Source organism: Calliopsis andreniformis, unplaced genomic scaffold, assembly GCF_051401765.1.
Source record: "Calliopsis andreniformis isolate RMS-2024a unplaced genomic scaffold, iyCalAndr_principal scaffold0022, whole genome shotgun sequence".
NCBI lineage: Eukaryota > Metazoa > Arthropoda > Insecta > Hymenoptera > Andrenidae > Calliopsis > Calliopsis andreniformis.
This window is the reverse complement of record NW_027480432.1, coordinates 5985410-6008844: the sequence shown is the minus strand read 5'-3', so window position 1 is coordinate 6008844 and position 23435 is coordinate 5985410. Positions and strand designations below refer to the sequence as shown.

At 40.4% G+C, this 23435-nt stretch overlaps 1 protein-coding gene across 5 annotated transcripts in view; it reads left to right on the top strand.

The window, feature by feature from the left end:
* The first annotated feature begins 273 nt into the window (after window positions 1–273).
* The window catches only part of Fas2 (neural cell adhesion molecule fasciclin 2), a 124037-nt gene continuing 100875 nt past the window's right edge, over window positions 274–23435 (top strand). For 3 of the 5 annotated variants that reach the window (XM_076391447.1, XM_076391446.1, XM_076391445.1), the window contains exon 1: window positions 274–703. In XM_076391447.1, the coding sequence (XP_076247562.1) occupies window positions 640–703 (64 nt within the window). In that variant the 5' untranslated portion in view covers window positions 274–639. The remainder of the gene's footprint in view (window positions 704–23435) is intronic. The other 2 variants (XM_076391448.1, XM_076391449.1) reach the window with 1 other exon arrangement.

Genomic DNA, 23435 nt, shown 5'->3' with positions numbered 1-23435 from the left:
GACTCCAGGCACAATTCCACGCGACCAACCAGCAATTCAATTCACTCGAATCCCCAACACTACCAGTGTCCCTGAAACACGCGTCTCGAAGAAAAAAGCCCAGAGCCTCCTCCCCCACCGTTCGAGCTGGCAAAAAGAAAACTCTCTCGGGAGCGCAACATTCCCCCCAGGAACATGCAAAAATGCGACGCGAGTAAAACAGGGCCACGAGAAAAACGAACACAAAGAGCCCGCCGAGAAAGGAAGAATCGGTTGATCTCGCGGTTCCCCGCGAGATCGTGGCTTTCCCACTCGTCGTTCGTACCTGCGTACCGGTGCCGACCGAGTGATCCCGAGCGCGACCGAGCAGCGAGCCGACGGCGTACGAGCTGCTCCCCGCCACAGTCCGAAATCGGCTAGCGTGACGATACGACGTGCGGCGAGAGTCGTTTGACTGGTAGCAGACCCCGATGCCCGTTGCGACTTTGTCAGCAGTTTGATCGGTCCCATCGATCGTAGATCGACCCAGTACTCCAGTGCGGGGCTGATTGTGTGGTGTCAGTGAAAAAAAAAAAAAAAAAAGAAAAAGAGATAATTTTGTGAGACCCAAAGAAACTTGCGTCACCGACGTCAGTGCAAGAAGAGGGACCACTGGTCACGATGGCAGCCCGCGAGCATCCGGCTGCTGCTACCGTCGTTCTCCTCCTGCTGTTGCCGCTGATAGGTGAGTGCCAGACGCGAATACCCTGAATCCACGTGAAACTCCGCCGCCCCGAGGCACGTGCGTCGGGACGTTGCACGACGCTCTCGCCGCGGCACGCGATCGCTCAGCAGGTGGTTAACCGACGCCCCGCGGAATTCCAGCGGACGTTCGACGCCGAGCGCTGGCTTTCGCGGCGAGCGGATCGCTGGACGCGGCCTCGGTCCAGCGAGCGCGGCAATTCGCGCGAATTCAAACCGACGCAGTGCCGCCAACGTACTTTCCGTGACGCCGAGCGAGGGGGATTGGACGTTGGGATGCCTAGGGAGTCGTGGGTTGCTGCTTTTTTATGGTAGACGGTGGCTGGAGGTTTGGTTAACGTATTTGGGGAGATGTTTGAAGGAATTTGTTGCTGGCAGACATGTCTGGGATGTGGTATTCGATTAATGGCGGGCGAGGGCGGAGTGGGCTTTGAAAATGGTGGCTTTGGTACGAGGAGCTTTCTAAGTGCGAGTATTGCTTTTTAGGGAGGAGGGATTGTGGAGGAATGTTACTTTGTCGTTTTAAGCTGGGTTTCCAACGAAGCAATAATGAGGAATTTTTTGTTGGTCTTATCTTGGGAAAGTCGACGCTTGTTGAAGAATACTTCTTTGTAGTTTTTCGTAGTTCTTCCTGTTTCTGTTGCCAGCAGCAAATGTCGCATTGAAACAGAAGCGAAACACACCTAGCAAGAGGCGACAAAGTGTTCCTCATTGTTGCTTCAGTGAATTGGAGCAAATACTCCAACATTTGAAAAATAATGCATTTGAAATTTTTATAATTTAGAAATACATATATTCATGATATTCTTCAAATCTTTCATGAAACTAAGGAGCAACTTTCATTGTTAATATCTCAATCAACGCTGAATTAAGTACCCTTGAAATCCAAGATTCTTCTTTCAACATATTCCTACCATATTCAACAGCAGAATTCATAAAAATCCCCAATTAAAATTCTCAAAAAAGCCTTCGATGCATCACGATACCAAAAATCAATATTTTACATTAAACTCCATGGAAATAATTTTTCCTACTTCATATAAATTTCCCATATGTCTCTATAACATGCATATGTCTCTGTAAGCCTGTAGAATTATTCTACCCTATTTTTGTCTTTGTTTCCTGGTTATTACATCTGAGACACCATACGCGTCGCAATTTGGGCCTGGCGTGGCTACTCGCGTGCATTGAATTACACGTCGTCCCTTGCACCTGTGATGGTTGGCCAGTGGTCACAGATGCGTCCGTCGAACTGAATAGGGGGAAGTTCATCAGCTCGAACGTGTCGTGGCGAGCGATGTCAAAATAAGAGAGACACGATAACGCGAATGAAAGAGATAGTATCAGCGCGTAATCTATCGACGAATGAGTCACTGGTCCCGTGCGCGAAGGAATGTGCGGTTGCGACGAGAGGAAAAGTGTGATTGCGTGTAGCGACGGGTGATGGGGACTGTTTAGGTCGAACACGAAATTGTGTCGACTCTTTTTGATTGAAGCTCGACTGCGCAGAAGTGGTTCGATTTTTAGGAATCCAGCCTTTGTGTCAGTTTGATTTGTATGCTGCGCGGGTAGAATTTATTTGAAGTTCTGTGAAGAACAAAAAACAGGGAGAAGTGTACAATTCTCTTGGTTACAGAGTGAATATAAAGTGGAAATCTTCTTTGTTCTCCTCTTCTTTTTCCTTTTTATTGTTAATTCGAGTACGCGTTTCTGGCCTTTTGTGGTTCAATCATGGTTCTTTTTTCACTCGATTGTTATCTTGATATTTAAATAAAAGTGTAAGAAATTATCTCCTAAGAGACAGATAATTGTAGGGGTTACTTGTAAAAATCATAAGTGGAAAAGTTAAGAAGATACAGTTATATCATATTGTATTTTTACAGGCGCGGGTGTAACAAAGTTGAGCTCTTACTTTGATATTTGGATACAGTTCTGCTGATTTTATCGTGCCACGTCTGAAGAGTATGAAACCCAAATAATCAGTCTTCTCAGAAAGTCTATTTTTTGTTTCATTTCCTTACCATGCGTAGCAATTTCCTTCGAAAACAGATGTGTATTTTCCTGACGCGATGGAGCGGCTATTTTCATTTGCCCGCGTTTCTGAAACGTCATTCGAATCGTATTTCTTTCATCCACGTAACCATCTTTATTTTGACAGTCCCTATTAAACAACTGTCAAAACAGTGGCCACTTCGTCGTTCTTTTTTTACCTCCAACTTCAAACATTGTATCGCTACTTTTGTATATTGATCACTAAAAGTAAAATTGAAAGTTAGAGTAATTTGTTTACCTTCTTTCGGCAAATTTTCATCACTTAGGCAGCGATAAAAGATTAGGGAAGAAATTAATCAAATGGTACATAATAGAATTGAGAATATAAAATTTCTATTAGCTCTAAAGCTTGCAGTTAATAAGAGGATGAAGTTCCTTCTTAGTGTGGTTGAATGGCACTTGTAATCCTCTTTTAATTTCCGAACACAGTGTAGAGCTTCTCTGTAGATTATTGAGGAAATTAAAATTAATGAATTTTAAAATTTCATTTATTTTATAAGCAATAACATCTGGTTATATTACTTGCATACAGATGAGCACTCATTTATGCCATCATATACAATTTTAATTTATTCCAATACATGTGGTCATAACGATCTTAAACAAAAACAGCATTACTTAAAACTAGAATCACTATTTGTATTATTAATTATGAGACTTGTTGAAACAAAACATTATCAATATTCATCTCTGATTTCGTAGTATATTTGATCAAAAAATAAAATCATTTTTTCTTCTGAATACTTGAAACAAAATCAAAAATATAATGATAGTCAATATATCAACCCCTCAAAATGCCAACTCTCCTCAGCAGTAAACACTCCATTTTTAGCACTGCTCTCAATCTCGCTACCTCTATGAATCACGGCTCTCAAGCAACACTTAAGCGATCCTCTCTCGAACCATCGACCACATAATCATTCCGCAGGTAATCAGTCTCTCCTCAAAAACTCAAGACCCAGGACGGTTAGGTTCGACCCTCAGCAAAGTGTCCGACACCTGAGCAAACGATCTCCCTCTGCACCTGTGCAGGCGCCTAGGTGCACCTTACGCGGAGTCGGCTTTCCTGCCAACAATAACCTGGCCTCCAAGGGGGCCCAGGGGAAAAGGGGGGGATCGAGGGAAACGTTACCTGAAAGTCAGGCTCTGTTGCGTCGCCTTTGTACTCTCGGAGCACTTTCCATGAAATTGCAGCGACCTCGTCCGAATACCTGTCCGAATGCCTGGTGCAAATTGCCCTAGGAAGGAAGAGAGCCCAGCATCTCGTCTTCCTCTTGTCTTCCTCTCGTCTTCTCGATCGGCCGTTTATGATCCAACCTGGCCAGTCTGGGACGATTCTTGGTCTCCTTTTTCACGGTGCTCCCTCTGGTCTTTGTCTCTGTCGGTTGGCTGGCCCTCGGTCCGGTTCCTTGCCTCTCTTCTTTTTCTCTGGTTGTCCCTTCGCTGCTACAAGCGTGCCTGCTCGCTCACCGGTTGTAATTTATAAATGGACGGTTGCGTGGAGAGAACGAGGGACTGAAAGGGTACCGTTTCCTCGCTGGACCGTTTCACTTTCCAGACAGAGTCCGTGGGACACTCGTACTAGGAGTACAGGGTGTTACAGAAAATGGAAGACTGTCGTGGAAGCTTGGCTGTAGATATGAGAATCTAGAAAATAGCTTAAATTCAAGTATGCTTAATTAACACTCTTTGCTTTTTGTTGTTTCATTTATACTTTTATGTTAGGTAAAATTATACTATGGTGAAATTTTATGAAGTTGTCCTCTTTACCAAAAACTGTTCTATTACCCTTACTTATTGATGAAATAATTTCACATAAATTTCTTACGCCATTTTTGGGTCCAGAACTTGTTCATCAAAAATATCCTATTTTCTGTAACAGCCTGTAGCCTCCAAGGAGAAGTCGGTCATAATTTCTCTAGCTTTTTTCTGTACTCCTGGCTCCGAAATTTATTTGTCATTGTTCAGGGCCCGACTGCGGCTCGGGCCACCAGAGAATATGCATCGTTGGGGATCTTCAGGTCCTGAGGACACAAAGGGCCACTGGGGAGAAAGTGTCGCGACGATGACGCGCGTCTAGCCAGTGAATAGAGGCTCGCGATGGTTCGCGATTACCTCGAGAGCCTCTTCGAGAACCGTCGAACATTATCGAGCAGCTAGGGACAGACGTCAGATGCCTCGAGGATAAACGGGCCCTCGTGGACACGTGACCTTTTCTTCATGTTTCTCTTGTAAATGCGTCGCTGGAATCTCCTTGGAGATTCGTCACAGTGCAACGAACCAACGCGGGTCATCGATCCCCTTTTTTCGTCGAGTTGCATTGTTGCATGGTGACCCGTGCTTAGGGACCACGCATTCCTGGGTCGGTAATGGGACCTACTCGCGTGGTTGCGTTATCGAGGGGCATAAATATGGAGAAATGGAGTTTATAAATGGTTTTGGAGTTGTAGGTCGAAGTGGAGTGTTGTGGCACGTGGGGAGGTGTGTAGTTATGGAAAATGGTGAGTCACGTGCGTGGGATGTTGGGGCCCAGCTTTTATTTAGCCATGAGTGAAATTTCATGGGTTCAGTTTTGGTAAAATTGGGTGGTAGGGTCGATCTTCTGAATATTGAGTTTTAAGCTTTAGAGACTTTTTGAATTCTACATTGTGTGAATTAATTAGGTGTCTTTGGATTCAGTCATTTCTACTAATTACTTTTAATTCAATGTTTCTTGTCCCATCACAGCTTTAAAAAATGCCAGCAAGTGATTACATGACCTAGTTAAATACTGAATATTACATGTCTCGTTAATAAAATTTAAATTTTATTTATATTTTTATCATCTTGTTGCCAATAGTATTTAAATGAAATACAAACATTGAAATTGGATTCCATGAAACAAGATCTTCATTGAAATAAAATTTAAATTGCAAAAAATAAACACAGTATCAGTATACTTGAAAAGATAAAGATACAAATAACATGTAATGATCAAATGTTTAATAAAATATAAATTTATTTTAGTAGTAGTTAAATAAACATGCTTTCTGCATGTATTATACATATAGGATTGCACTAGGTTCATTTCGAATTCAGTTATAGTTTCTGAAACTTTGGTTTACTATATTTTGCTGACAAACAGTAGAGATACTCGTTTGATAGAGAATAATTGAAATTGGAAATGGGTTGGAAAGTTTTAGTTTTAATGCATTCTCTGTGGTATACACTATCAGTTGTATCGATAGTTGCAAGAACTTCAATATTTGCAGAAATTTTCCAGCTGCTGTCCACGTTTTATTGCAGGCGATATCAGAGTTTCAAAAACTATTTTTAGGTCACATAGCTACACCAGTGAAAACATAAATTGCACTGAATGCGCATACTTTCTAACAAGTTCATCAATATTAACAATTATTGAACTTTAAAGGATGCCTACTCAGTAAAACAAAATCCTATACAACCTACTAAATATTTAATAAAATGTTTAGTTTAATATCAGTAAAAATTTCGTTCTTTAAATTGAAGTATTTTCTAAATTTTCCAATACGTAAATTAGAATCCCTCGACTCTAATATCTCTAAACAATTTCTATTATTTATTCCCAAAAATAGTTACCACTACTTTAAATTTCCAAATATTGGAGCACCCTTATAAAACTGTCTCTTTTCAAATTGGAGTATTTTCTAAATTTCCAAATATAAAACTTAAAATCCCCTGTCTCTAATAATTCTAAACAATTTCTACTACTCACTCCCAAAAACAGCTAACACTACTCTAAACTCCCAAATACCCGAGCACCCCAGTGAAGCATATTTCACGCAGTTTCCCCTAAACCGCGTTCAACTCGCGTAATAAGCAAAAGGGGGATGGAATTAACGGATCGAACCGAAACGCAGAAGTTCCCAAGTTTTACGACGTATCCGAAACACGGGAGGAAGTGCACGAGAAGAAAAGTGGCCGCGGCGCGACGTGAACAGGGGTGGAAACAGTTTCACCCGCGAGAAACCCTTGATTATGGTTATTGCGTGGCCCCGTGAAAAAATATCCTCCATGGAAAGCAAGGATCCACAGTTAATGAGCCGCGGCGGTTCCTCTCGTTCCTTTTTCCTCCGACTAATATGCTCCACGTCGCCGTAAAAACATCCACCTCCCCGCGGCGGAGGAGCGGAGGCAAAATTGGGGGCGGTTGTAGGCGGAACGAGGAAAGGAGCCGCGCGTACGAGAGCGCTCGCTTTGCATTTTCCACGTACCGATAATTAGCGATTTTTCGGGAGGAAATGAAAAATAAACATAGAGGGCAGCTCGTTTCAACAACGCTCGCTCGATGAAATAGCTGGCGAATTGCGAGAGAATCAACCCCTAGGTGAAATGGAGAAGCGATCGTCTCTCGTTTCACCACCTCGAATGCTGCTCGAATATTAGCAGAATTTCGACGCTCGAGTGTTGCTTTTTTGGTGCGTCTATTGTGACGTCAATTCACCCTTCTATGGTGAATATTCGATTCTCTTGGGGTGGTTGAATTCGTGTGACGGAACAGCGTTTTTAGAGTTGGAGGTTTATTCGTTTTCAGCGCTCGTATTTGTCACTATCGAGGGCTGAGCATTATTCTGACTGACGTACAATAACGAGATTTGAGTGATTTATTTAATTGTAGCTTTCGCTAAAAACGTGAAATTTTGCAGTTTTCTCTTTATGGAAATATACAAGGTGTCATATATACGAGAATTTGCAAACAAAAAATGATTAATTCTCTCAAATCCGTGATTTATTTTCCAGATATTTAGCGTTTTTTTATTAAACTTAATAGTACAGTAACGCTACCTCATTGTTTCTTCTTTATCTTTTATCATTTCCCTTTATATTTGTATTAAAAATGAGTCCCATCTATTAATTCAAGTTTTGACTATTGTCTCGAAGACAGTTAAATATAGAAGCTAATAGAAGTCGAATGGCCCCAAATGGAGGCTTTCCAGTACTCCCTGTTTTTCTTTCGTTACATACAGCAAAGTTCCCATTAGCAGCACTCGAAATCAGTGTTCGATTTGCCCTTAAACACTCATGGAGCCACCTTCAGGGGTTCGACAGTGCACGAACGAGATACAGCTTGTTTTAGCATCGGGAAGTTGTGCAGCCATTATCGTGCAGCTTGTTCGACTAACAATGCCCGAGGGCACTCTCGCTGCTGTTTTCGTTGAGCGTTCTCGATAATACGAGCCATTGTAGCCTGCACGACGAGCTTTGCTAGTTTGTTCTTCTCACGTTTCCAGGTGACGTTTTCTGGACCGGATGGACACATCCTTTGCCATTTTTTTATTATGCTTGAACTGCCTTCTACAAGTTTGATAGCGTCAGTGAGGGTTTTTACATAGACTAAAAACTGAGAATTAATTAACATTTTAACTGTGTCATTTTTTGTAGCTATGGAAGATTCAATTACGTACAGAGCTTTTAATTTATTCCTTTCGTAGTGAGTCTTCTCATAAAGTAGCTTCTGTTAAAAAATTCTTGTTCAATATCAGACATCAAAGTGTTGGAAACTACTAATATCGAGTATTCTTTTCAACTTTTTATTTTCAATATTTGACAGAAGGTTTCAAATCTGCATGTGCACTAAATGTTTTAGCTCTTTATCAGCTTTCAAGGATTCGGTGATGTCAGTGTATGATATTTCTTATCTGTTTATTAAAGCTGTTGCATCGAATTTCACAGTTATTCGAGACAAGAGGTAAATTTTATGTAATTGTTTTTCTCTTTCGTAATTGGAGTAACGAGGATATATAAACTGTCCTGTTATTTTTTACCCTTGGTGATGACTCTGTTCAAAATACTCAATAAGGTGATAGTGCAACTCGGGGACAGACGGTAAATACTGATTTGCGAGATGATGAACAAGTTGTTAACGTCACGTGGCAGGAAGCTTTTCATTAAGACACGCTATTTCCTTGAATATTCTTCTATATGTAACGATTCAGTACCTTGTCGTTTGAGACTGTATTTAAAAGTAATAATTTTCCATAATATATAGTACATTCTATAAAATGTCTATATAATTTTGTTAAAAAATATATGAAACTTTTGAAAGAACTTTTAATATTTCAAAAGTCTCAGATGGCCTCAGTAAAAGAGATCTCGAAATCCATACACTATTTATTCAGTTAACTTTTCAACATTATCGATCACAATCGAACCACAGTAATGAAGAGCCAAAAATTCGGCGTTCCCAATTTCCCTGCTAAAATCACTTTTAATCACCGCGACTAATAAGCCCGGTCTTCCGTCAAGCTGCACCCAATTAAATTTCAACACGAAACGTTACAGGAATTGCTTTCACACTCGAACTCGTCGAAATGCCAAGGACAAAAGGCTCCTGGCGCAGGAGAGAGGTCCGTCGCGAATTCCTTGGTTCCTTAATAAAGACACGAACGATAATTTCCGTGTCGTTAACCGTCGAGTGCTTAACGAGTCGGTCGACCGACGGGGAAGACACGTTTTTAATTACGATCTCTGATATCCATAATCGATATTTCACCCAGGGGTGAAGCGCGTCCTCCTCTTTTGTGAGGAATGTTCAATTCGCGCGTTCCGAACATTAATCAAGCGTCAGGAAACGTCAGACAGAAAGGGGAGGAGGCGAATAGCGAGTTCCGAATCATGGTAGAGAAATATTTTTCACCTGTTGTGCTGGTGTCGCGTGGAAAGAGAACAACCGATCGAACGTACTATCGCTTATATCTTATCGACAGAGAAACTCATCGCGATAGTCCAGATAGCGGGTCTTGATTCGTTATTAGGTGTATAAATACAAGAGAGATTGTCGAAGTTGTTTTAAGTTTTTGATTTTTGTTTTAAGGAAGGGTATAGATTAGGTAAACGTGCTAGAGTTGACTTCTAATGTTTTTTAGGACACTTGTCGTCGTTTGGTGTTTGTGTGCTATCAATTTTAGTATTCTTATTGGTGTCATGCAAAGGTTAATGGTTCGTTAAAATCTATCTTTTAGGTGTCATAAAATGTGAACGACTGTGTCAGTTTGTTGGTGTTAGTGAGTAAGTTTTCTGTGGAATGGCGATACAGGTGTTCGAATCAATTATTGTGATTCACGAGGTGATAAGGCGGACAAACATTTCAATATGTCATATATGTACTTTAATATCTAGCTATACAAGACTCCTATAGATTGTAGCATTAGAATTAGCGTTAGGGGAAACGATTTTTTTTTCTCTTGCAAATAAATGAACAGGCTTTTAAAGACAATTTATGCAACCAATTTGTAGTTTTAATGAATTGTATATTTGCTCCATTTTGTTGTTTTTGAATTCATTCTGTATCTCTCTTTATCGTTGCTAGAGGAGGATTTCTCGAGCAGATTAATCAAACGGAATATCGTTCCACGATATGAAAAATTGAGCCAGATTTATCAAAGCCGGAAGGATACATATCTCGACAATTTAAGAAAAAATTACGATGCTATTCTCGTGAACAAATGTTCTTCTGTTAGTCCCACGATTGGAGGAGTTTATCTCGTGCGAAATGGCGTCTTCTTTCTTGCGTTCGCGATGGAGATTCTTGGATCACGTTCCATCGTAATCTTCCTGCGCGCTGGCTCATGTAATTTTTCCCTCCGACGAAAGCGCAAGGTCGATGCCACGGGCTAGTGTTAAGTAAGACGCGAGAACTGTTGACCTAGAAAGTGCACAATGATGAGTACAGATATTTATAATATACCTATTATTCTGATAGTCTGATACTACAAATTTACTCATAAAATAAATGTTACGTGACAGGTTGTACCTACACAAATATGAGTACTTATTATATTTATTATATTTTAGAATTTGCGTTTTTGTGTGAATTGAATGTTTTTCAACAAATTGTTTAGAGTATTTTTTTAGAAATCGGAGCTTTTAGAATTCTATTATTTACCAGATGGAGCATTTTTGGATCTGGGGAATTTCTTGGATCTCTGGGGAATTTCTTGGATCTCTGGGGGATTTCTCGGATCTCTGGTGGATTTCTCGGATTTCTAGGGGATTTTTTGAATCTCTGGGGAATATCTCGGATTTCTGAGGGATTTTTCGCCCCTCTGGGGGATTCTTCGGATCTCTAGAGGATTTTTCGGATTTTTAGAGGATTTTTTAAACTTTTAAGATATCGAAGAATGTTAATGTTAAAATATTCATAAATAACAAGTTTATTGCACTAAATGACAGATTTATTTGAATATTCGACTACATGAAAACACAACGACCATATAGACTAGCTTTACTGATTTATCCGATTATCTAGGAAACTAAACGCTTCCTGGGGTCATCGAACACTCCACGTAATTCATAATCATAATCATGCCCCAACCGCGAGCTCCCCTCTTCCGACTCCCATATCGGTGTCAGCGAACAACGTTCCTCCAACAAACGCGCTCGCACGCGTGCCCATTCAGTCTCCTACGTGTCGTTTCGAACTATTAAGTTTCTAAACGAAAGTTGAATGCGTGTCGCGTCTCCCTTTAAAGGACTTATTCACGAGCGAACGAGAAAGTGTAGCGGCGCTGCACAGCCGTCTTCCGGTTCGTGGCTCCAGTGGATGAATGGAAAGTCAGTCGGATAACGTTGCGTCCGCACGGTTGCGCCAAGCGCTTTATGCCCCGTCGTTTCGACACAATCCCCGGGTGTCGGGCTTCTTTAACGAGCCGAAGGATTCAATGACGTCACTAGACAGTGCCCGTAGGATTAACTGGCTAAATACTTCACGTGAATTAAGCCTGACGCCCACCCACGGCTGCCAGGCGAGGGCCACCGCGCGGAGGCTACTTACTAAAATAACAGCAGCCTGTTATTTAATCACTCGAATCTAGAGTATCGAGGATGATGGACCCTCTTCACCGACGAAATAATTGTCCCTTTGTTTTCTCGTTGCGTTGCGCTTTCGAGAGGATGAACTATTCGGTAATGGACCTGGGGACACTGACAGTGTTGTGGTCCGTTTGGATTCATGGGAAGTTTGGCAGGAGAGTTCTCGATATTTTGGGGGATCTGATGAGGGGAGACTTTTGTTTCATGTGGTGTTTTAGGTTCTTTTTTATTCACTAAAATTTTGATCAAAATTTAATGAATGGGGAAAGGGGTAGTAGGCCTTTCTTTAAAATTGAGATGAAGCTAAAGTACTTAATTTTATCTCACGATTTTAATAATTTAAAACATTGTTGTAACACCTCTCCAATAGTCTTTCTTTACAAGCTGCATTCCACTTTCCATATAGAAAGAGAAACTCCACAATTAAATCATAGAAAAAGAAGAATACTTCCCTAAACGCTCCAAAAATGAAGCCTACTCATTTTTCATTCACTTCTATGGTACATAAAAATGAAACACGATACCTAGATAAATTAACACTTTGTCGGATGACGCAGTAGTACGTCTTTTCAAAAATAAAAACTACGATCTTATGTCATACCCTCTGGCCAGCAAAACGTCATGAAACATTTCATACCTTGTCATCCATTCAAATTCAGTATCACATGTTCCTCTCGAAGCTTGATGTGCAAATACTTTTGCTTGGGAACGCCATTCGCCGCATCAAATTTTCAACGATGCATAAACCACTTCACCATTGATGCTTCTGTCGTAGCCAGGGCAGTTTTATACGTACCCAAGTATAATTAGTATTTGCTACCGACGATGCTTTATCGACGCCTCCAACGATCGTAATTTTTACGATCCAGTGATTAAAGTAGGTATCGTCGGCCTCGGCCGCATTTTACATTGTCGTAAAGCTGGGCGATACGTCGCGCGAACACCGTGTTTCTGACAAAATATTTCGGCGCTACGACCAGGTCGGTCGTTTTACGATGCTGGGCCAGACAAATTACGCGACTTGAAAAGCCTGCGAGGCGAGGGCGTGATTCTTCTCTATTCGGACGTCACTGAAGGGGAAACCCTTGCTGGAAAAATCGCTCTGGCAGAAGTAACCTTTAATTAAAGTATTCCGACCAGATGACGTCTTGCGTCGTTTTCTGGGAAACGGCTGGAACTACTCGAGTCCTTTAAAATTGGGGATGTAATAGTTCGTGGGAAAGAGTTTTCAGTATTTCAGTGTTTGATCATTATTGCATATATTAGAGGCTGAGATTAGTCGTCTCAATTGCTGCTGCATTGGAACTGACTTGTACAAGGATTAAATTGAGAATGCAGATTTTTGAAATGTTAAGGTCTTTTAGTAAGTAAAGTGTTTCAGAATTTCAATTACTATAAATTTTAATTATTTAAAATCTGAATTATTCACCAGCTCAATATTTGAAATATATAGATCTGCTCAGATTTGAATCACTGAAGTCTTCGAATCTGCAACCCAGTGTATAATTGAACAAGCAGGTTTAACTTCACTGTTTAACCGCCTTGGAAACGTGACGTTTCACAGGGTCACTGAACATTTTATTTGGACTTCCCGCTCCCATGTGATTCGTTCCAAGTAATTTTGACAGAGATAGTGACGTCTTTTACTAGCGTCTTCGCAGGAGTGGTTATAGTTAGCGTTAAGTTTGGATGAGAAGCGCCAATATCCAGTTGGTTTAAGCAGTCTGCCCGTGAATATTTCCTTTGAAAATCAATGTGATTAGTTTAATCAAGACGGGAAGTTTAATTAACTCGGCACGAGCAGAGGGAATTGTTCAAGAGTTTCGCTTTCCACCTTCCTTTGAGACCTTAGTGCTGATTATTAATCCTAAATAAGGTTTCACTACCTCGAACAAGGCTTCCACTCGTGGGAGTTTTCTTCCATAAGTGAATCATAATTGAACAATGGACAGGGTGAAACTATTGTTCTTTTTATCCTTTAAGTTTCTTTCATCAGAGATAACGATGCTGTCTTGAGGCGAAGGATTAAAATTATAAGTTGAGAGTGCAGTTAAAGTAATACAACCTTAAGTAGGTTACATTCCTGGAACAATGGTCATATTCAAATTATCACGAATATAGAATCTAATATTCAAATTTTCAAACAATTAAAACTTCATTACTTTGTAAGATTCAAGAATAACTGGTACCTTTTCTACAACTCCAGAAATTAGTATTCCAATTGTGAGTGTTGGTTTTATATGTGTGTGAGTATGGATGAGTTGAAATGAGTGAGAGTTCTTTCTCTAGAGTGATGTCTTGTAGTTTATGATGTGAATGTTATACGTGACTGTCTTACCTAGAGAATCAGATATTTATGGTTTGAAAGTGTGTGAGGATCGAGGCAAGTGAACTAATGAACACAAAGAAAATTCCAGACAGATCACTCTCAGTACAAAGAGTGAGAGGCTATACAGTGTACATGCTAAGAAAAATCCATGAATATTCATCTTGTTAATAAACTTTATTCTTCTTCCTATCATTTATTTATTCTTTAAGTATGTATGAAACTATTTCGTCCAGTTCAACCCCCACCAACAGATCCCCAAGCCTCCCAAAATCATCCTCATTGCCCAATTTCCCCTAGGTCCATGCAAACAGGTTCCAAGAAACTCGAATTCAGCAATTGCAGCTTGGCCCAGGCCCCTCGCGTCCGTCCATCGTCCGCGGCCTCGGTCGCCGCAAATGCAAAATTAATTATCCCTTTAATTGTGCGGCAGACCACGTGTGTGATTCGGGTCCGCTTAATTTGAATGCTCGTCAAAGCGACGGGACACTCGGTTTGTCCGATGACGCATTGGTTGGGAACGAAAACCGTGCAAAGGAGACGCCGAGGAGGGAGAAAAAAAAGGGGAAGCTGGCGAGGTCTCGATGGGAAAGGGAGGTGGATAGATAGGGGATAGATAGAAGGGAAGAGAGGGACTGTACCGCGGGTTTTGTGAAAACCTGTTTTGGGTTTCTGCCAGCAACCTGCCGCGCGCACCTGTACCATGGACAAAGGGATTTTTGAGAGGGACACCCCTGCTCGGCTTTTCAACGACCACCTCGGGGCCTTTTCCTTCGGAGCCTCTCCTGGACGCCTAACTGTTATACTATACACCGGGTGTCCTGCAAACTCGAAGTTTCGTCAACTCGCCTCGTAACTCGTGAACTGTTGGCCCCGCGGCTTGGCCGTTTAAGTAACGACGTCGATAAATCATCCCCGGCCTTGAATATTTCCATAACGACGCCTGAGCTTCGCGACAGAGTTCTGGGAGATGCTGGCAGCTAGTCCTGTACAGTTATCTTGCGGACATCGCCATTTACCGCTGCTCGCGCTGGGCAGATGTTTACACAGTTACTTTGATTGTTGGTTGAGTGATCGCTTTTTCTTCCAGAGGAATTGTTTTTAGTTGTTGTCAGTGGGTTGAGTTTTTAACCGTGGGATTTATTTTAGTAGAGCGTGGATTGGGGGAGAAAATGTTTGGAATACAAAACCAGTGATAGGATTGAGTACTGGTTTGATATTGCAGGGTGGAAGTTTGAATATTTGATAATTTTAAGATTTGAGCATTTGGAAACTTATGTATTTAGGTATTTGAGTATTTTTAAATTTGTGCATTTGAATATTTGAATATTTGAATATTTGAATATTTGAATATTTGAAAATTTGAAGACTTGAAGATTTGAAAATTTGAAGATTTGAGTATTTGAGTATTTGAATGTTTGAAAATTTGAATATTTGAAAATTTGAATATTTGAAAATTTGAATATTTGAAAATTTGAATATTTGAAAATTTGAATATTTGAAAATTTGAATATTCGAATATTTGAGTATTTGAATATTTGAGTATTTGAATATTTGAATATTTGAATATTTGAAAAATGATTTTTCCTAAAATAATGCCCAATGCTCGCAAATTTCTGTACCTGCGATATTTCTAAACCCAGTTCACAACTTTAGGAGTTTTCGAACTACAAAGCAAATGTTCTGATTGAAAATATCATTTGAAATAGATCTGTTTGTTAAGGGAAGCAGAAAATCCTCGTACGTAGAGGCCAAGTTTATGGATTTAGAAAAAGTTGAATCGCTTTATTCATAGAAATAATAGACCCTGGCTTGATTTATTCGATGAAATGGAGTAGAACGGTGCCTTTTCTTGACTCTAAAATATATTCAGGGCCTGAGAAAGCTCCATTCATGTCACGTACTGTTCCAATAATTCAACCTAACGTCAGAATTGTAAAATCTGTTGTGTCCTTTGTACTCCCTTTGTACGTTCTATCTCCTTCTATGCATTTTCCTTTTCTCAATTCGGTTTACCATTGAAACGTAGGCATTTTCCCAAATAATACTTTGAACTTCCATTTCTTATTCATATCACATTCCTATTGTTCCCTTTAATAGCCCTCAACGTTAAGGAACAAAGTATGTACCTTGAATAGACTAATCTGCATAATACAAAATTTACAAATCGTGTCTCTAATATTTTATTTTATCTGTAAAAACGACGTCAGGATTTCAACGAAATCTGATTATTCTCTGTTTGATTATCCATAACTAATATTCGTTCGAAAAATACTGACTAGCAGGATAAGTGGAACAGGGCTTGATACTTGATTGCATGGCTGGAGTCCATCGGCAATCAGTACTGTGCAAAGATTCTTTCGAATAAATGGAGCGTGGATAAACGGGAGTCCTACTGTAATCCTACTCTGATGAATCTAGTCGTATCGTCGGTGAAACGTAGGAATCGATTTCCCGATAGATACGACTTACCCTTCGAAGTCTCGGGTATTAATAGGAGCATTAATCAGGAAATTCATAGTCCTACAAATTGGAAAGGACTTTATGTATATTACACGCCATTTCTTGGCGAGAATTTGAAGGGAGATAATTTTATCGACGTATAAGGGTCAAAGATGTGAACATTTCCTGTATTAAAACTTCAGTAGATTCTGAAACTTTTGAAGCTCGAAAACGAAGTGAAGATTCTCTTCACAGTTACAAGTGGTAAAAGCTTTTCTTCCATCGCTTTGAAGACACCAAACAATCTGTAGTTACTTTTGACATCTTTTTCCTTCACTGCTGGGGAGCTTGAGTTTCTGTAACTTTCATCATTAAGAATCTTTAGACAGAGATTGGTCTTTTCTTTGCTACTTTTTTCTCAGTATGCATTACTATTCATTGAATATAAAGAAATTTTACCACCTAACACCGTAATAAAAAAGTCGCTAGGCGAGAATTTAAGCACCAGACACGAGTGTCCATGATCCCCAATCCATCAAGGAATGCCCACAAGAGATAACAAAGTGGACGCCGCGACGTTCACTAGGATTTCACGGCGCGACAAGCAGTTTTAACGAGCCCTGTGCCTGCACGCGTTGCTGACCGAAGGAGGAACTCCAGCCACTCGTGGTCGTTATCGCGATCCAACCGCTCATCTTTTCTCTGCCCGTTATATGCCGATTCCCACGGATCGAGCCAGCGACAGGGCAGGCCAAGTTCGTTCTAATCCAGTTCACGCGAAAACGAAGCTAACGGAAGTGCGGAGAAAGGAGCAAGGGTGTCACGGCTGACCTGCCACTTTAACGACCAGAGCCTCGCGTCGAGCCCCCGTCAGAGGACCTGACAGCCGAGCAAGGTGGATCAGGGACAACCTCCAGGCAAATATAGACGTCTTCCAACCGTTCGACATTATCGGACCCCGTGGGCTTTGTTGTGAACCGTCTATCGATGTCACTGCGGGGGACGGAAGATAGGGCAGGTAGAATTGATGGACGAGCTTGAAGGATTTTATGGGGAAGCGAAGGTCAATGGTTAGGGGTGTTTTTAGTGCTCTTGGGATTGCATTTCAAATGTTGGTCTGTGGTATTTGCAGGAAGCAGCCAATTAAGGTGCATCTGTGCAACCAATGAGCCGAGCACAAGCTGGGCAAATATACATAATAGCGAAAAATCACAAATACACAATTATAAATGAGAGAACACTATCAATACGTATTTCATTGATGTAAAAGTCTATTTGACGCACGTTCACAAAAATTGGAAATGAATACATCTCTGTTTGTCTTTGATGGAGTTGTTAAATATTAGAACCTGTGATCTAGAATCTAGAATCTAGAATAATGAAATTTTTAGGATGTTGATTTAGTGCCTCGATTCCACAGGTGTAGAAATACTGTCTCATAAAAAATCTAGCAGCATTGTTTCTGCAGTCTTGAATCTGTTAAACTGAGTCTATCGCAAGCTGCTCGCTCCTACCCCAGCACTCTGGACCTTAAAGTCTATTTAAATTTTAAGTAGAAATCTCGATCTCGAATGCTCCTCGAACCCCGGCCCCAAGATAAGAGAGACAGTGAGAGGACTTTTAAATCGGGGGATCGTTTATTAACTGAGACCTGGGGTAATAAACGGTGTCCCAGGGCCCTTATCTGATGAATCCGTGAAAATAGAGTTTTTCCTCTGTCGGCTAGGAGAATCGTCGAGAATTCGTCCTCGTTCCAGCCGTTGTCTTTCTTTGTAGGAGCGTCACGGGCTACCTCGAGGCGCTGGCAGTCGCTTATTGGACGAGGCTTGTACGTTTAGTCGGGATAATTAAAGTACAGCGTACTCGAGACACGAGGCTGGTAAATGTCACCGGTTGCATATTGTCGTTCAGGGACAAGTGGTCGGGGCCAGAGCGGCGATCGTAATCGCTGTGACGTGTCTTCATTCATGCAGAATCCAAACGATCGATTCCTGCGCGCTGCGGCTCGTGGATCAGTCACGCGGCAAGAGACGCAAGGAATTTCTGCTGGTTACTCGCTCCGCTGCGGTATAAATTCCGTGAAATAACGGAGCTGTTTTTTCATCGATCACCTCTCTTTTGTCATTCTTTTTTAGCCGCCTGTGTTCTTCCGTTCTGCTCCGCGATAACGCGGAATATTTGTTGGGGCGTCAATGGAAGGACGTACATTTCATTTCCTTCTCGAAAAAGCATTGCACACTGGAGCGTGGGAGGTGGGACATGGGTCTTTGAGAGCTTCACGGATTTTTGTATCTCAATTCTTTTGGGATGATGGTGCATGTAATGGAGCAGGTATATGTGGCAGTTTAATTATTTGGGAATATTCTGATCAGTCCTGTAGGTTCAGTTTTTTTGGATATTTTGCTTCAGAAATTTTTGGTGATTAGAAGAGAGCTAGAGGAACTTCAGAATTGTTAAAATAGATTTTTTAAATATTTCAGTTTTTCAGAATATTCTAATTATTTCAATTCTCAAATATTTGAATTTTCAAATACTTCGATTTGAAAATTCAAATTTTTGAAAATTGAAATATTTGAAAATTGAATATTTGAGAATTCAAATATTTGAGAATATTTGAGAATATTTGAGAATATTTGAATCCTCAAATATTCAATTTTCAAATATTTCAATTTTCAAATATTTCAATTTTTAAATTGAAGTATTCTCAAATATTCTTAAATATTTGAACTCTCAAATATTCAGTTTTCAAATATTTCAATTTTTAAATATTTCGGTTCTCAAATATTTCAATTTTCAAATATACTTTCCAATTACTTCTTATATTCCATAATGAAAATTATTGTAAATCGTATAAGTAGCCCGAAACATCCACAGAAACCAGATTTCCAAAAGATATTGCCGACAAAAAACTTCGCAAGCTCCACAAAAGTCCATTTCTTCACCAGTTTGCAACAGTTGCAACCCCATAAGAAGTTCCTCTACTGTATTTCACTCCCAGGTAAAAAATAGACAGGACTTCATTTGGGGTGGCATCCATAATCCCTGTGGAAACCATAAAATTACAAATTCTCCCCGGAAATAAGGGCGGAAGACTCTCCTATCGGATCGTAAAAACAACGAAACCGTGGACGAACGATGGGGGCGGCGGAGTACGATTCTTTTTATGTCGCGACACGTAGTATTTCCTTGCCTCTCTCTCCCTGTCTCTTTATCTCTCGCTTTTTTTTTCCCCGAAACGACATCGAGCGCATCGGGCTGCAACGCAGGATTCGTGACGTCCAATAAATATTTATCCTTCGCCCCGGGGCTATTACCGGCAAATATTTGGTCGCATTTACGGCGCCAACGGCGACAAATAATACCAGGGGTTCCCTCGGCTGCATGAACCTATGTACCTATAAACGGACTCGGCCGAGCGAATAATTTATTACTGGTACCGGGCAAGCGAGATTTGCATAAAACAGGGGTTTTCGCGCGCGAATCGATCGAAAATTGCGACGTTCGCTCTCTCCCGCGCGAGGACCGACGTCCAACCCCCGCTGGTACAAGCGGGCGTACACAACCTGCCCTTGTTCACTCGACGCGTCCAGGGGTTGTTACGACTGAATTTCATTTGCGAGCGGATATCTTTATGAAACCCTGCAATCGCGGGATATTCCTGGATTTTCGCGGAAAATTGGGGAAACGTTTTCATCCCCTTCTGCCTGCTCCGATCTGTTTGTTGGTAAACTGGCTCCTTCGTTCTCTCACTGGCGGATTTTTTAAGTAATAATCGCAGCTGAAGGGATTAAACAGGGAAATGGTTTAATTTGGAGTTATTTTTAGGGAAACTGCTCGATTTTCTCGGGGTTTTTTTTAGGGTAATGTGTTCTTTATTCCATTTTCCTTATTTTTCTTAAGGATTAATTGGCCTTTGAAGTATCAAATAGGGGAATGAATAATTGGGAATTTTGGTTTGTGTATAGATCGTTTGATTTCTTGAGAATTTTGTGGATTCTATTGCACCTGGGTAGAGGATTAAGTATATACAATAATTTGCATATATTTAGTAAATTTTTTCTGTGTCTTCAATTTCTGCTCCATTACCAATTTCTTCTAAACTGTTAAAACTATTTAGCTCATCGTATAAATTTGATTAGCCTTCACTGGAGAAACATTGACAACATTTGAGTTTTAAATCTACTTTATATACAATTCTCGCAATTTGCAAGCATTTTGCTTACATTAACACCACATAAATGTTCTCTTTTCTTTTACGATGGGATAGAAAAAGCTGCTGTTAATGACTCGCCCCATGCATTACACATTAATCGTCTGTAGTTAGGTTTACCATTTCTGCAAGTTTTTATATGAGGTGGCGCTAGCGAAGACAACTGTCCCATAAAGCTGTTTCAACTGTCTCAATGCCTGTACGATTAGCGACGTGATAATTCTGGGTTACGTGGCGTCACTTCTGACGCCTCATTCCCAATCTTTATGTTCTCATAAAGATAATACATAATTTCGTTAATAATACATAATTTCGTTAATAGTACATAATACATAATTTTAGATGCAATTATTGGATCTTGTATAAATCTAGGTAATTTTGTGTCATTAAATAAGTAGTATAATACATAATTAAGAACTGTTTGTTTGTATACCACTTGACTGATTTAAAGCACATATTTTAGGAAAACTAAAATAAAATAAAATAAATTATGAATTTTTCTTAAATTAGAAACTGCCAACTGTCTATATTTTAAAGTACCTAACAAGGTAATATTAACTCAAACACTGTTCACTTTGAGAATCCTCAAGATTTCATAACTATTCTAAATCACAAACTCACAGATCCTTCCTTCGAGTAAACTTCACTCGAAAATCCTCAAAGCACAGGAATCCATCCAGCCAACTCTCGCCTCAATATCTCTGCGCAAACTTCGATCATTACCAACTCCATTATTCCCCAAAAAGATGATTTATTCCACCCCAGCAAATAGCCTGGTCTAAGCCACAAAAAGCAGCGGAAGCTGCACAAACCAGCTCTTCCTGCTGCCAAAAAGAACACGCGAAGTTTCCATCCGACCCACCCCCGTCATTAGCGCCGCCGTCGATTCGAAAGTCACCCCCTCGTCTGGCCGACGATTTTTCCCGATACAGTCAAAAATAATCCGTTTCATTTGTTCGAGGGCCAGCGTCGTGCACGCGGGAAACGGTATTGTTCATTAAGCGAAATTTAATCCCCCCTCGGTGCAGCGATGCAATTAATGCGATAAGCCTCGAAAAATACCGCGGCGAAATTAACCGAGCCCAGGGGCGGGGAGAGGGGAAACCGCGGGCAGATCCAGGATGAACGTTTAACGAACGCATATTTCTTCTGCTTTCAACGAAATCGGGGAGGAGCGCGTAGAACGAGTGCACGTCAGCTACTCCTCTGAACGGACGTAACGTACCAAAAGAAAAATAAATGAAAGGGGTGGCTCTCCCCCGAACTTCGGGATGAAACTCGAGAGAAGACCTCGTGAGCTTTTTCGAGCTGCGTTTCGTTTGAGGGAGTAATGCAGTGAAGACCTGAGAATACATTTGACTGTTTTGTGTGTTCATTTTTCTTCTTTCTTTTTTTAACGTGGTTGGGTGCAGGAAATTGTTACTTTGTTTCAAAGGATAATGTACGAGTATCTACTATTTATTAGTAACTGGAATTATAAAGTATTGAAATATTAGAGAACTTATCACTGTCTTTCACTAAAAATTGAAAGAAAAAGAATGAGGTAAAAATTAGGTGTTCTTTAAAAAATTACATCTCTGGTTCCAAGCTCTATTTCTAAGTTCTAACACATCAATATACACAAGAAAGATCTCAGAAACACGTATCTAAAATTTGGTTTGGACATTCTCTGTGATTTTGAAGAAAAAAAATGGACAAATTTAACATCGATAAGACATACATACTTTCCTTTCCCTTAGCATCGCCATTCCAGTGCACAGTTTTGCATTATATGCACTCCAATTGGCCAGACATCTTTCCCGATATCTCTGCCAACTATGCTCCGCTCTTCCTAGCGATATCGAGCCGCTGGTCGGTTCGATTAGTCGAGGAGCTAGCGAAAGGGGACACTCAGATGATGCGAGCCTTACTTCGAAAGCAGGGCATGTCTAACGACACGTGAAACGCGAGCTGACAACGATATACATACTTGGCGATAGTAAATCGACCTGCTGCTGGGACCAGCGGAAACGCGTTCCTCTTGATACTTTTTCCTGTTGGAGTGATTTCTTTGGGGACGTTTTTACTTTCAGGGTGATTAATTTCGTTCTTGAGACGGAGCTAATGGTCTTCGATAGTTGGGGCTTTAGCTATTTGATTCCTAAGTGGTTTCATGACATGACGGCGCGTCAAAACTGTTTAGTCTGACATGGATATCGATGTGCTAGGAGGGTGAAGAAATGTCCACAAACCCTTTAACAAGTTTTTGCACTTCTTGTCAAATAATTTGTGCTCTCTTCCATTAATTTCTTTTGGATGAAAAAAGTAGATACCTATTTGAAAGTTGTTAAGGTAGGAATCAGATATCTTGGCTATTTATTCATTTTCTTAGGGTTGATTTTGTACCTCTGATAGTTCAGACATTTTAGGATTGTTCCAAAGTCAATTTATTTGTATATTAATTTTCCATACTTATATTGTTTATGATTTCTGTGACTCTCTTCCATACGTCTGACACATCTCTTATTTCTATCAATAATTTTCAATAGAACAATCCATTTAATATTTTGCGCAATCTATCACAAATAAATGTAATATCGAAGACAAAAAGAATCCACAGCTAGGACGTCTCTGGTTAAATTTAATTTTCCATATTCCTGCGTTCGAGATCTCAACCTGTTATCAAGAACCCATACCCAGGAATTCAATATTCCTCCATATCAATATCCTGATAAAAATGTTCTTCAATATATCCACACACAATCCTTCTTTTAAACCAAAATGGATCTTCAAGAGTCACAGTAATGGAAACCCTTCCTCGAGAAATTCAGAAAGCATTATTCGTCACAATAGCACGTAAGAATATCAATCAATTAT